Genomic DNA, 15281 nt, shown 5'->3' with positions numbered 1-15281 from the left:
TCAACAAATTGATGAATTTTATGTTTTTTCTTTCTCAATTCTAAACTTTTTCAGGTGGTGCAGGAGGCAAAGGTGTCTGGGGTACACCTGGACAGGTGTATGATGTGGAGGAGGTAGATGTGAAAGATCCTAACTATGATGATGACCAGGTATCAGTGCTTTGCTTTTTCATAAGATTTAAAATGTTTATGAACTTTTTTGACTTCATGTTTGTAGTTTACTCATACATGTGTCAAATCATATGTATATATGTTTTGGATTAGGAAACCAAGTAAACTGACAGTAATATATGCATAACTTTCACTTGGTTTCCGTAGTGAGTCAAAAATAGCTCTTTACAAATTCACTTAGGATTATTAAGTTGACCATTTTTCAGTAAATTCTGTTAATATAGTTTGTTTCTATAGTAATGATAATTGAGAATATCCTCTTTTGAATAGTATGAGTTAGAGATACTAGGTTGCTTTTGAATATTACAGTTTAGAATGGTAACTATATAATAAATTTTGTTTTGGGGATGTGCATCTTTTAGGGATAATGCTGAAAATGTAAATTTTTAATAAGATTGTGTAGTGAATTTTTAATATTTTTTAATGGAAATTTTAAAGTAGAATAGTATAATCTGCTTGTACTCTTCCCTTAGCTTTACAAACTTAAATAATTACAAACTCATAGGCAGTCTTGTTTCATTCCATTTACTCTCTGTCTTCTCTTGGCCTGTTTGCCCTACCCTGTTTTGGATTATTTTGAAGCAAATCCCAAACATTTTGATTATGTTTTTTGAAAATCATGTCTTTGCATAAGGTAAGACACGGTGATGGAAATTTTAGACAGGAAAATGTTAAGAGTATATGTTACATTGTTTTTATTGTGTGTTGTATGTATGTATTTAACTGTTTTAAGTAATAGTTGGACATGGAAATATTTCTAAGAGAATATGAAAAATATGAAACTAGTAGGATTCAAGTACTGTAGAATCTTTGCTAAAAATGTCTTAATCTTTCAAGTATATGTTTTTAGGCTGAAGCCAGTCACAGGTTGCAAATATAGCAGTCCCCTCTTATCCGTGGTTTCACTTTCCGCAGTTTCAGTTACCCATGGTCCAATGTGGTTTGAAAATACTGATTGGAAACTTTCAGAAGTAATTCATAAGTTTTAAATTGCATGCCATTCTGAGTAGTGTGATGAGATCTCCCGCTGTCCAGCTTCATCCACCTCATCCTGCCTAGGATGTGAGCCATTCCGTTGTCCAGTGTGTATCTGCAATGTATACACTACTCGTGCATTCGTCACATGGTAGCTGTCTAGGTTATCAGATTGAAAAAACAGTATTTATTGGGTTTGGTACTATCTGTGGTTTCAGGCATCCTCTGACAGGGCTTGGAACATACACCCTGTAGATAAGGGGGGGCACTACATTTCAGAGCTTGTTTTGCATGGGGAGAGAGGAGTGGTTCGATGATGTATGTTAATCTTCTTTTTGAAATTTCAATTGAACAGTGCTTTTTTCCTTAGAGATTTTTTTCTGTCACTACAACCTTGATCTTTGTGTTATACTTTTTATTATAATAATGCTAATTGTGAAGGCTTTGGTTTCTGCTTCATTTTTTCTAAAAGTGAAGTTTTAACTAAAATACCATATATGATAGGAAGCCATCATGAAGCTTTTTGGTTACCGAAAGATTGGTTTTGAGAGAGACATAAAAATTTTGAGAGAAAAAATTAAGACATGGGGGTTGGGAGCAAATTATGTATTTGCTATGGTTAATGGCTCTAATCTATATATTGGCTTATTCTGATTTTGTAAAAGAGCAGTGACATACACATTCTACTATTTTTATTATTATTTTATTACTATTTTCTAGCTTTGTTGTCCATGCTGGAGTGCAGTGATGAATTAATTATAGCTCACTGCAGCCTCAAACTCTTGGGCTTAAGAGAGCCTTCTGCCTCAGCTTCCTGAGTAGCTAGGACTACAGGTGCAGGCTACCATGCCTGGCTAATTTTTAAAATTTTTTTGTAGAGACAGGGTTTTGCTATGTTGCCCAGGCTAGTATTGAACTCCTGGCCTCAAGTGAACCTCCTGCTTTTGCTTCCCAAAGTGTTGGGATTGTAGGTGTGAGTCTCCTTGCCTGGCCTAGATTCTGTTTTTATGTGATGAATGTATGTAGCATGTCTTTGTCTTGTGCTAAGTGGGCATTATTAACTACTTAGAATATAAAATTATACAACAATTTCATTTGTTTATTTGCATTTTGTTTTTTATAACTCTTACTCCCTTTTCCCCTCACAGGAGAACTGTGTTTATGAAACTGTAGTTTTGCCTTTGGATGAAAGGGCATTTGAGAAGACTTTAACACCAATCATACAGGAATATTTTGAGCATGGAGATACTAATGAAGTTGCGGTAGGTTTAAAGTTGCAAGTGTAATTTATTTAATATAGGAGAGAAGACATCTTTTATAAGCAAAATACATCTAGAATGATCTTGGGTCACTGAATAAATTTAATCATTTTCTTTTGCATAAGTGAGTTTCTAAGAAATGGAATAAAATCTCATTACATTAAAATAGTTATATATTTGGGATGTGATGAGAGCTATGTGCCATTTTCTTCTCTGAAAAATGACAATAGTTTAATAATTTTTATAATGATAATTTGTAATGTATATGAATTTATAAAATCTGTTTTTATAATTTATAAGATATAATTTTAGCAGTTTGAGGGCACTTATAGACCCCCCTGAAACCTCTTCAGGGACCTCAGACAAGAATGCCTGACATAGTTTCATTTTTTTGACGTTTATTTCAAGTATGTTCAGAAGTAGGATAAAATTTCTTTGTACTTTGTCCAAAAAAAAAAAAACCCACAAATAATAAAGATTTGAAAAAGAATTAGAAACCATGAGAATAATTATGAATTGTTCATAAAGTAAATTTAGGATAAAATAAAACTATTGGTCAGTTAGGATTATTGAATTAAAGTAATATAATTGTAACCCTTAGAAGACTTTGATCATTTAGATTCTTAAAATTTAGACTAGACTTTTATGATTTGTCTGGTACTGTGAGGTTTGTTATCTTTGGATTTGTAGGATTTGAATATAAGACAAATATTTGTTCTGTGCATACCATCTGGAGGAATTTGTAATAGGTGATTCTTGCCCTTTTGAAGCCCAGTCAAGTGAAAGAAATGATATGTAAACAGATTATTAAAGTATGTGAAACATTCTGTTATAGAGGAAAAGTTTCCATGAGTCTGTGAGGGCAGGGACTGTTGAAATCTTGTTATCTACCTCGCATAAGACCATCTGTATACTACATATCTATTAACTGAGTAGGTTTGGAAAGCATAAAATAGAGAGTAATAGTAGAGATGATTCTCTGCTGTTCTGAAGGATGGTGAGGAGTTCGCCAGTTAAGATAGTTTTCCAGGAAAGAGGAGTATCGTGTTTGAGGGTAATGGATTAGTTGTTAAAGTGCAGTCAATGAAGATGAACTGTAGTGAGTGAGAAGAGATTACTAACAAGGACACCAGTTAGGTGGCTGTGAAATAGTTCTGGCACTCTCTTAGTAGTGTATCATGATTTAAAGATTCTAAGAAAACTTTCATTAAAGAGGAGGGCACTCTAACTGAATTAGAACTTAGCTTCTAGAGTCAGACTACCTTTATTCCGCTTTCAGTTTGGCTACTCCAGCTGTGTGCCCTCTCTGCTTTGAGTATGATAGGTATGATAATTTAATACTCAAAGGGCTATTTGAGTATTAAATAAGATAATATAAATAAAGAGGCTATTATAATGCCTGATACATTAGTCAATAAGTATTAGCTGCAGCTATTATATTTCTAATAGGAAATTTTAAATTTACCCCAGAATTTTAAACCAATAATCCCATTTAAAAACAGTTGTTTAAGATCTAATTTTAAACTTGATACAGAAGTGTAAAGTGAATTTTTATTTCAAGAGAAGGCTTTGAAGAAAAGTAGAATATAAATAGCTTATGATAATGTAAAATGAATTTCTCCACAAATTCTCATAAAACAGTATTTATAGAAATAATAGATTGTAAGGCAGGTTAGTTACTCCTAATACCAATCTTAGCAATATTATGTAGTTTAATGAACTAGCCATGAGCTGCATAATGATGTTTCCATGACAGACTGCATATATACCTGTGGTCTCAAATAATACTCTTTACTATATCTTTTCTGTGTTTAGATAGGTAACCATTGTGTTATAGTTGTCTACAGTATTCAGTATAGTAACATACTATACAGGTTTGTAGCCCAGGAGCAATAGGTTATACCATATAGCCTACATGTAGGCTATGCCATTTAGGTTTGTGTAAGTACACTCTATAATGATTGCACACTGATGAAATCACCTAAATGGTGAATTTCTCAGAATGTATCCATGTCGTTAAGTGACCCATGACAGTATTTTAAATGTATTTCACATTTTTGAATTTAGCGATGTTAAGGCAGTTAAAGCTTGACAAAGTGGATCAATGTCTAATTTATGCACAGGGAAAAAAGGTGTATTTATCCTATCTCCTAAAACATGACTGTGTCTTTTGATTATTTCCAAAGAGTGAGAGGTAAAGACATATAGATAAAAGCTTGATTTTTCAAAAATAAAAGTTTATTGAACTGTAGGTAGTGATACACGTTAAAAATGTTTTTAAATTATTTTTTTGAACAGGAAATGTTAAGAGATTTAAATCTTGGTGAAATGAAAAGTGGAGTACCGGTGTTGGCAGTGTCCTTAGCATTGGAGGGGAAGGCTAGTCATAGAGAGATGACATCTAAGCTTCTTTCTGACCTTTGTGGGACAGTAATGAGCACAAGTGATGTGGAAAAATCATTTGATAAATTGTTGAAAGATCTACCTGAATTAGCATTGGATACTCCTAGAGCACCACAGGTTTGTATGATTCTTCTTTTTGTTCATTCTCTCCCACGACTATACTCCTAATTGTGGAAGTAATGTGTACTCCTAGGAAATTTTAGTAGATGGAAGGGGATGGCCCACATTTCCTACCACACCGAACTACCCCTCTAACATTTCGGTGTATTTTTTCCTAGTTCTTTTGTTTTTTAAACATGGTCTTCATCATGCTATAAATTTAATGTTATGTTGTACTTTTCCCCCATGATCTGTGTAGTTTTTAGTTCTTTTTTTTTTGTTTTGCCATATAGTCTTTATTATATGTAGTTGTTTTATTAACTAAGATTTTTTAAAAATGTAGGTTACGATTGCTTCACTAATGTTTATTATAAAAAGTCAGGAATAAGACTCTTCCCTTTTGTAGCTTTGAAAACATGTGAAATTGTTATTGTCAAAAGTTTTTAATCAAGGTAAAATCATTTTACCTAAAACATTAATTTAGAAATAGAATATAGGCATGTCAGTTCCTAAATGCTGTTTCTGTTATACTTATGACAGACAGTAGTCTGTATGAGATATTGAGTGGTGATTCTAATGCAGACATTTTTTCCTTTTATACCAATACACGTACTGTAACAAAATGATTATATAAGTTTATATTTATTGTAGAATTTTTGAAAAATAAAAGCCGGAAAGAAAAAAGGCCAGCAAAAACTGCTACTGGTGTTGTTTTCCATTCTCCTTTCTGTGGGTATATATCAGTGTATGACTTCTATAAATCCTTAATTTTTTTAAATTAAAAAAATGGAATCATACCATGTATGCTATTTTGTAAACTTGATTTTTCTCATACCATGAAATATGGTAAATATCTTTCCCTGTGGCCACATAATATACCATTTTACATACATACCATTGAACCATAGCTTTATTTTTGGACACTAATTTCCATTTTTTATAATAAGTAATGCTGTGAACATACTTCCAGCTATTTCTAAACAACTTTTCTTTCTCCACAAGATAAATTCCTTTGATTAGTTTTTGAGAGAACTTTTTTTTTTTTTTTTTTTTTGAGACAGAGTCTTGCTCTGTCGCCCAGGCTGGGGTGCAGTGGCCGGATCTCAGCTCACTGCAAGGTCCGCCTCCCGGGTTTAGGCCATTCTCCTGCCTGAGCCTCCCGAGTAGCTGGGACTACAGGCGCCCGCCACCTCGCCCGGCTAGTTTTTTGTATTTTTTAGTAGAGACGGGGTTTCACCGTGTTAGCCAGGATGGTCTCCATCTCCTGACCTCGTGATCCGCCCGTCTCGGCCTCCCAAAGTGCTGGGATTACAGGCTTGAGCCACCGCGCCCGGCCTCCTCTTTTTTTTTTTTTTTAAGAAGACTTCACTTGACCTTAAATCATTCATTTAACCCCAGCACTTTGCGAGGCTAAGGCAGGCGAATCACGAGGTCAGGAGTTTGAGACCAGCCTGGCCAAGATGGTGACACCCCGTCTCTACTAGAAATGTAAAAATTAGCCAAGCATGGTGGTGTGCGCCTGTAGTCCCAGCCACTTGGGAGGCTGAGGCCGAAGAATTACTTGAACCCGGGAGGTGGAGGTTGCAGTGAGCTGAGATCACGCCACTGCACTCCAGCCTGGGTGACAGAGCGAGACTCTGTCTCAAAAAAAAAAAAAAAAAAAATCACGTACTATGTATTCAGGCAGTGTGCAAGGTGTTAGGAATTCATTAGTGAGCACAACAGAGGTGGCCCCCACTCTGGCACTTAACTTGAAGGTTAAGATGTGGGAGTGTATGCCAGGCATAACAGGTACTACATAGGCTTTTTTTAAAAAAAAACTCCCAGCATCTTTCAGGTACTGATTGTGTACTTCAGCCAATCATCATCATTTATGTATTTAGAAATTGTGTCCTATAAAAGTTATTTAAGATTTTTTTATATAGCTCTTTTTTTTTTTTTTTTCCTTATTACAGTTGGTGGGCCAGTTTATTGCTAGAGCTGTTGGAGATGGAATTTTATGTAATACCTATATTGATAGTTACAAAGGAACTGTAGATTGTGTGCAGGCTAGGTAAGTAAATCACTTTTCCTACTTAGAATTTCAAAATAGGGGAAAATTCTACAGGATCATATTGAAATGACACTTGGCATTAATCAAACACTCTGTACATCTGTTTGTCACTTCTCTATATTCTCCACTGTTAAAATGGAGAGAATGTTGACGTGACATACCAGGAAGAGGACAGTACTATAATGCAAAAGTTCTGGAGTTTAGCTAAATCATTAATTACCTTCATGTCAAGCCACTCTTCTTTGGGCCTCAGTTTCTTTATGAAACAAAGCCATTGGACAGATCTTTTAAGTTCTGTTTTCAGGTTCTAGCATTCTGTAGTAGTTTAATATTCTAATAAGATGGATAACATTAACAAGAGAGGCCTCATTTATAGTTTTATTTTGTGTTTATCTACTGTAGGAATTTTAGTCAGAAAATGTCTTTTTCACTCTTGTGATTTAGTATAATTAATATGATATTTGGAATAACTAAATGTGACATTTGGGAGTTATGCTATATGATTTTTCTTGACTTCTTGGAGACTTGGACTCAGCCATGTCTTAGTTTTCCTTAGGTCTGTATATTAACTTAATTTTCTAGGGCTACTTCACATCATAGTGAAATGGTCTTCCTGGGTAGGAAGACATGGATCTAGGTGAAAGTTAATTATATATGAAGTGTTTCTTCTCAGTGTAGATCAGTTATTTTGTAATGTGTTTTGATTTTTCTTGAAGGAGAAATGAAATAAAGCATGAGAATATTAACATGAGGATCAAATTTTTTTGCTCCTTTTTGTTTTGAAAAAGTGTTTTGAATTTTATTTTGCTTTTATGTTTTGTGAAAGATTTAGGGCATATAGGATTTTGTAAGCTTTATCCATAATTTGGTAAACTTTAGGTATGTCCAGCTACCAAACTTAAATTTTTTTTCTTTCTCTGTAGAGCTGCTCTGGATAAGGCTACTGTGCTTCTGAGCATGTCTAAAGGTGGAAAGCGTAAAGATAGTGTGTGGGGCTCTGGAGGTGGGCAGCAATCTGTCAATCACCTTGTTAAAGAGGTAATGATTGGGTATTGTTTTTAACTTAATTTATATGTATTCCTCTGAGTGAAATAAATTGTGGCTACTAGCTGTTATTTTTATGGACAAAAATTAAGTTCGGTCTTACAGCTGTAATTGGAAAATGAAATAATTCTTTTATATTTGACTTTATGAGCTTTTATTATAAATTATATGATAAAAAATGAGTCTGTTAAAAGGGCTTTCATGAATAATTATAAGCAAGCCATCTATGAACTTCAGAGGAATGCCTGAAATCTTTCTCTCATATTATTAATAATTTTCAAATGCTGTTGAAATGAGATTTTCTGTCTTTTAGCTATTCAATAAATATGCTTTTATATAAGTAAATTAAAACTAGATAGTCTTAAATAATGAGTTAGGAATTATGAGCGCTAGAGTAGATCAGAGTGTTAGATTTTTGTGAGGACGTTCACTACCCATATGCATGTTTTAAAAGAAAATTGATAGTAATCCCAGTACTTTGAGAGGCTGAGGCGGGTGGATTGCTTGAGGCCAGGAGTTCGAGACCAGCCTTGTCAACATGGTGAAACCCCATTTCTACTAAAAATACATAATAATTAGTCAGGCATGGTGGTGCGCACCTGTAATCCCAGCTACTCAGGAGGCTGAGGCACCAGTATTGCTTGAACCCAGGAGGCGGAGGTTGCAGTGAGCCAAGATCACGCCACTGTACTCCAGCATGGGTGACAGAACAAGATTGTGTCTCAGGAAAAAAAAAAAAGCGATTTATTGCATTAAAATGCCAGATTTATTCCCTGTGGATTTTTTTTTTCTGGCTGTATTATGGTATTCTGTAACAAGAAACCAAAAAACAAACAAAAAAAACTCCTTATCTGCAGATCTCTTTAAGAAAAGGCATGCAACTAGAAGATTTGTAGTTCATGTGCTTCTGATTTTTGAGGATAATCTTTTCATGTAACTGTAATTTTGATTTTTAGTAAATCTTTTAATGAGGGGTGTGTGTGTGTATGTGTATCTAGCTTAAGTGTTAGGGAGTTCAAAATGTAGTTAGAGCACTTGACCATTTTTGCTTTTATATATGTTAAAAGAGATGAGTCAGTGTTTGTAATGTTGTGATTGTAGTATCTGTTTTTAAAAATTAAATAATTATTAGAAAAATTGAGGTATAAAAATAGTAAAGATGCCAGGGCAGTTAGGCAGGAAAGATAAAAGGCATCCAGATTGGAAAGGAGGAGATAAAACTAGTTGTATTCCCAGGTAACATGATCTGTATTCAGAAAATTTGAATGAATCCACATTTTTTTAACTCCCCAAGACTGAAACCAAACTATTAACTAAAAAATGAGTTCAGAAAGGTTGCAAGATAGAAGATTAGTACACAAAATTCAATTCTATATACAGTAGGAATGAATGATCTGAAATGAAATTATTGCATTTATGATAGCATCAAAAATAAAATACTTAGGAATAAATTTAACAAGAGAAATGCAAGTCTTGTACACTGAAAACTGTAAAACTTGTTGAAAGAAATTAAAGAAGACCTAAATAAAAATAGAATGATATCCCATGGTTATGGATTAGGATATTTCATATTGTTAAGATGGTAATACTCTCCAAAATTAATATTTTTGGAAACTGGACAAGATGTTTTATGGTGTATGAATTCTCTCTCAATAAAGAAAATTGACAAGATAAAAAAGGAAATAAAACTACCAGTATATGAGTTTGAGGTTGACATTATTTGGATATTCGCTTACATGGAAGGGTTGGATCAAAGAAGACTTTTAGAAATGTATAAATGTATTTGTAATTTATTCTCAGAAGTGCATGGAATTTGATGGGGTATATTTTTAATACTTTTAAAGTTATGTAACAAATGTTAAAAATAAGTAATATGATTTGAATAACAAGTACAGTCATGTGCCACATAATGATGTTTTGGTCAGTGATGAACTGCATGGGATGGTGGTGGTCCCACAAGGTTCTAATGGAGCTGAAAAATTCCTATCCTTCAGTGATATGGAGACAGTTGTAATGTTGTAGCACAGTTACTTTGTTTTTTCATAAATTTAGTGTAGCCTAAGTATACAGTGTTTATAAAGTGCATAGCAGTGTATGGGTAATGTCTTAGGCCTTTACATTCACTAACTACTCACTCATTGAATCACCCAGAGTAACTTCCATCCTGAAAGCTCTATTCATATTGAGTGCTCTATACAGGTGTATCATTTTAAAAATCATTTATACTGTATTTTTACTGTACCTTTTCTATGTTTAGATACACAAATACCATTGTGTTCCAATTGCCTATATCATTCAATATACTGACCTGCTGTACAGATTTGTAGCCTAGGAGCAATAGGCTATATCATATAGCACTGGTGTGTAGTAGGCTATACCATCTAGGTTTCTGTGAGTATACTGTATGATGTTTGCACCATGACAGTCATGTAACACACTTTTCAGAATGTATCCCTATTAAACGATGCATGATTATGTATTAGTTTGTAATTATAAAGTAAATATATTCAAATGCTGTGCTTTAAATATTTACTTACATGTAAATATTTAAATACATATTTACTTACATGTAAATATTACATTCTAAAGCATGACAGCAATTAAATTTTACTTTACCTTTTATGAAAATACATTATAAAAGTTGGAAGGATACTTAAATACGATTTTTTTTAATTCAGTCAGCCAGCATTCAACATTCAGACAACTAGATATGTGCCCACCAAATACAAAGAGGATTTTAACAAAGAACATATAGGCAAAAATATTCCTAGCTGAAGCTCTTGTGCTGAAAAAGTTCTCCCACTTTTTTGAGATGTTCAAGTTTGAGCAGGAAAATCAAGACTTGTTTCTTTACAGCTGGAAACTGAATTATTGAACATTTTAGATAATGAGTTTCAAATTCTCAGTTGTAGAGAAAAGAGAAACTGTGTGGAAATCTTTGCCCTGTCTAGTAATACCCCATTATCATCTCTCATTTTTTGGGTCTCAGTGCACTATTAAGAGCATCTTGATAGAAGTGAAATATTTATGCCACTTTATGTTGAAACTTTGTTAGTGCCCTCTAGTGGTATTTAAAATCCCTTATTTTTAGTGGCACACTAAAGCATTATGGTCACAACCCAGGACACGTCCATTATAAACCTACTCGTAGATCTCAGTGATTCAGACACACTGAAGCATTGCATTTGAGTCATAATTATGAACCATTTAAAAATTGGGGATTTATTTTTTAATTATGAAAAATTCTGTGATAATAGTACCATGTCCAGTCTATATGTTACTAGCTGTTACCCATTATTTCATTATATTGGAATGAGGGCAAATAATCCTGTAGGCAAGCACGATATTTTAAAAGTTAGGAATTCTAACACATCTCAACTTTTAAATCTAATAGATTGATATGCTGCTGAAAGAATATTTACTCTCTGGAGACATATCTGAAGCTGAACATTGCCTTAAGGAACTGGAAGTACCTCATTTTCACCATGAGCTTGTATATGAAGTAAGATTACCTTGCCATGTCAAAGAGAATTATTAAGTGTTCCTTTTTGTACCATAGTGACTTATGCTTTTTAAATAATGTACATCCTTTTTTTAATATCAAAGGAGGAAGTGGTTTTTAAATTTTTACTATTACAAAAGGCATCTGATACATTTAGGAGCGGTTTCATATATAAATTAACCAAAAATTCACTCATTGATTCAATTTTTAGGCTGTTATAATGGTTTTAGAGTCAACTGGAGAAAGTACATTTAAGATGATTTTGGATTTATTAAAGTCCCTTTGGAAGTCTTCTACCATTACTGTAGACCAAATGAAAAGAGTAAGTATAACATTATTTTTGAACAACTTTTAGGATTATGCCTTAAATATATGATTGAATACAGATTATGAATTGTCAGTGACTTTTCTTTAGGTATGTTTAGTGTTATTATGCCTATATGTTTTTTTCTTAATGGTAATGTTTGAGGTTTGAACCTTTTGCAACCATTTCTTGGAAAGTAACACTGCAGTGGGTTTTTTGGTTTTTTTTTAACCTACTTTGACAAATGTGATTATGTATTCTACCTCAAGGGTTCGGTTTCTAAGATGTGACAATTTCTATTTTATATCTAGCGAGAAACATGAACCTTTAACTTTTAACAAATTATCAAGTACTTTTTTCCTATTTAAAATTTTATGATTCTTGTTTTAAATGTTTGTGAGGTTTGTGTTTGGCCTGTATTTTTTAAAAGAACGTACTAAGTGTATATAGAGAAGTAATGGGAAAGGAGTTTGCCCAATGTCTGGTGTCTGCCTACAGCTCTTTTAAGAGAACAGTATTTAAAAAAATTTTTTAAGCTATGTAACCAATTTTACTTATTTTTTAAATTTATATTTTAAATTTTAGATATCAGAGGGGTACATGTACAGGTTTGTTAGATGGGTATATTGAGTGATGCTGAGGTTTGGGCTTCTAATTAATGATCTTGTCCCTAAGGTAGTAAATACAGTACCTGATAGGTAGTTTTTCAACTCTTGTCCTCTTTCCCACCTCCCTACTTTTGAAATTCCCAGTGTTTATTGTTCCTATCTTCATGTCTGTGTGTACCCAATGTTTAGCTCCCACTTACAAGTGAGAACATGCATTATTTGGTTTTATGTTTGTGATAATTTTCTTAGGATAATGGCCTCCAGCTGCATCTATGTTGCTGCAGAGGACATGATTTTGTTCTTTTTTATGGCTATGTAGCATTCCATGGACGTATATGTACCACATTTTCTTTGTCTAATCCACCATTGATGGGCACTTGGGTTGATTCCATGTCTTTGCTATTGTGAATAGTACCCGATAAATATACAAATGCAGGTGTCATTTTGGTAGAATGATTTATTTTCCTTTGGATATACACCCAGTAATGGGATTGTTGGGTTGAATGGTAATTCTATTTTGAGTTCTTTGAGAAGTCTCCGAACCACTTTCTACGGGGGCTGAACTAATTTGCATTCCCACCAACAGCATATAAACCTTCCCTTTTCTCCTCAACCTTGCCAGTGTCTGTTATTTCCTGACTCTAATAAAAGAGAGCAGTTGTAAAACACTGTAACAAATCTACTTTCTGTGCTTCTTACTATTCAAATCAGACTTCAGTTTAACCACTTGAACATTTGGCCTTAAATATAGATTGATGACATAGTGATGGATCGATTGTGTTTTATGACATATATTTTATATTGGCTAACAATTCTGTGTGTAATTTCATTGTTGTAGGGTTATGAGAGAATTTACAACGAAATTCCAGACATTAATCTGGATGTCCCACATTCGTACTCTGTGCTGGAGCGGTTTGTAGAAGAATGTTTTCAGTCTGGAATAATTTCCAAACAACTTAGAGATCTTTGTCCTTCAAGGTACTTTATTTAAATACTACTTTCTCAATATAAAATAGTGGATGAGGTCTTTGGGAAAGTTAAGTGCTAAGTTAGTTTATCATTCCCTGAAGTCACTGAAGAACATGACTCTTGTGAGTTCATGGAGAAAGAAGGGCGAAGCTTGTTTTAGCCCCCTTGTAAATCTGTACAGGACTGCCTCATGAAGTCCCAGTTCATTTGAAAGAAACTAATCTTGTGGAGCAGTTCCTTTGTTGTAAGTAGTTTCAGTGTTATTTTAGAGTAGGTATTATCAGTGATAAGATGAGAAAATTGAGGCTTAGGGAGGTATACTTTTTCTAAGGTCACATGGCTAGTACATGGTAGAAGCCAAGTATGAATCCAGGACTTTTCTGGCTTCAAAGATCTAGGCTCTTACCTGTACTGGACATGGCTTCCTTGACTTTTTTACAGGTTGGAGAACTGGGTCTAATTGGATGTTCTCATTGGAAAGTGTGTGTGTTGGGGGGTGTGTGGAGGATGTTCTCACTGGAAAGTGTATGTGTGTGGGTGATTTTCCTTGGAGCTATTTTTTTGCTACTAGGATGTAACTCTTAAGGAGTTGCTAAGTTTTTTGTTGTTGTTAAAGCTAATAATGAAGCTTATAATGTAATAATATAAATGTTTAGTAATAGCCAAACTTACTGCTTGTGTGGGTCAGTTTTATATAATCTTAAGTTCTTACAATTTTTTATCTGGAAAATTTCTTAAGCTTTGATATTTTTATTTAAGTGCATTGTAAGAATTAAAACTCAGAAAAATATTTCCTAGTAGGGGCTTTTGCTTTAGAATTTTAGAAGCCATTAAAAGAGAGGGAAAAGAAAGTGATGAAAGATAGTTTAATAGCTTTACTAGAAATATTTGGAAATATAGACATTAGTTTGGTGATGGCAGGATTTATGTATGGATGTGCCAAGTGGTATACATTAGTAAAAACTCTGAACTTTGGCAGGCCTTATTATTATTGACTGCTTCTTCATTCCCTACCTTGGTCTCAATACGTAGTCTGAAGCCTTTATGTTCAAGATGATGTAGCTGTTTTCCACTTAGACTTGATATGAAAAGGGGCCAGTACCCTGGCATTGACTTTTTGAAAGTTTTTCAGCCTCTGTTTGAAAGTCTGAATGTTTCTGTGTGGCTTTATTCTCAAGGGTCATGTGAGGCAATAAACTTTCTGTGTATACATACCATATAGCTTTGACTTGGGTCCTTTATCTTTAGCCTATTTGGGTGAGGTGCACATTTGTGTGTGGTTTTGCATGCTTGTGCCTGTTGGCCTAGGGTCAGAGAGTAAGGGCTAATGTTGCCCAACTTCTATTTCCCACTTACTGCTTTAGGCCACTGGCCAGCTGTTCCTTCTGGGCTATTGCCACTAGCTAGAGTGTGGTTACGTTATAGAGCTGGGCTTCTTGAGTTTGACAAAGCACAAATCCCAACATGGGGCATAGGCTATGATTCTGATTTCTTTTTTCCACATTCAAGTTATGGCTTTTCTACAGTTGATAAAACTTTTTATTTTTTTTAATTGTCAAACATGGATATTTTGATAGGTTCCACAGCTCCAGTTTGCATAATTCTGAATTATGTTAGTGTTTCCTATTTGGCTCACTGTTAAGCTTACAAATAATAATTAGAAATAAATTTAAATTTCTAAATAAAATGCTTTAGTTTGAGTCAACTTTTTTTTAATATGACTGTTTGGATAGTGAACTTACTAAAACAAAAACTCAGATTTGATATTGATGTTTTATGGTAAGATACATAGTAGGGAGTCTTTTCCAAAGGAATTAGAGGCATGCTTTTTTTTTTTTTTTTTTTTTTAATGGAAAACCCTTTAAAAGCTAACACGTAACAAAAAAATACCAAGT

At 33.8% G+C, this 15281-nt stretch overlaps 1 protein-coding gene across 4 annotated transcripts in view; it reads left to right on the top strand.

Moving 5' to 3' along the window:
- PDCD4 (programmed cell death 4) overlaps positions 1 to 15281 on the top strand; it is a 30404-nt gene that overhangs the window by 14330 nt on the left and 793 nt on the right. For all 4 annotated transcript variants that reach the window (XM_021944070.2, XM_003904251.4, XM_009215340.4 and 1 more), the window contains 8 exons: positions 55 to 149; positions 2294 to 2407; positions 4703 to 4924; positions 6862 to 6959; positions 7883 to 7997; positions 11398 to 11505; positions 11717 to 11827; positions 13256 to 13395. In XM_021944070.2, the coding sequence (XP_021799762.1) occupies positions 55 to 149; positions 2294 to 2407; positions 4703 to 4924; positions 6862 to 6959; positions 7883 to 7997; positions 11398 to 11505; positions 11717 to 11827; positions 13256 to 13395 (1003 nt within the window). The remainder of the gene's footprint in view (positions 1 to 54; positions 150 to 2293; positions 2408 to 4702; positions 4925 to 6861; positions 6960 to 7882; positions 7998 to 11397; positions 11506 to 11716; positions 11828 to 13255; positions 13396 to 15281) is intronic.

This window comes from Papio anubis, chromosome 11, assembly GCF_008728515.1.
Source record: "Papio anubis isolate 15944 chromosome 11, Panubis1.0, whole genome shotgun sequence".
NCBI classification, from domain to species: Eukaryota; Metazoa; Chordata; class Mammalia; order Primates; family Cercopithecidae; genus Papio; species Papio anubis.
Note: the sequence above shows the minus strand (reverse complement) of the source record. Positions and strands in the feature narration are given on the sequence as shown.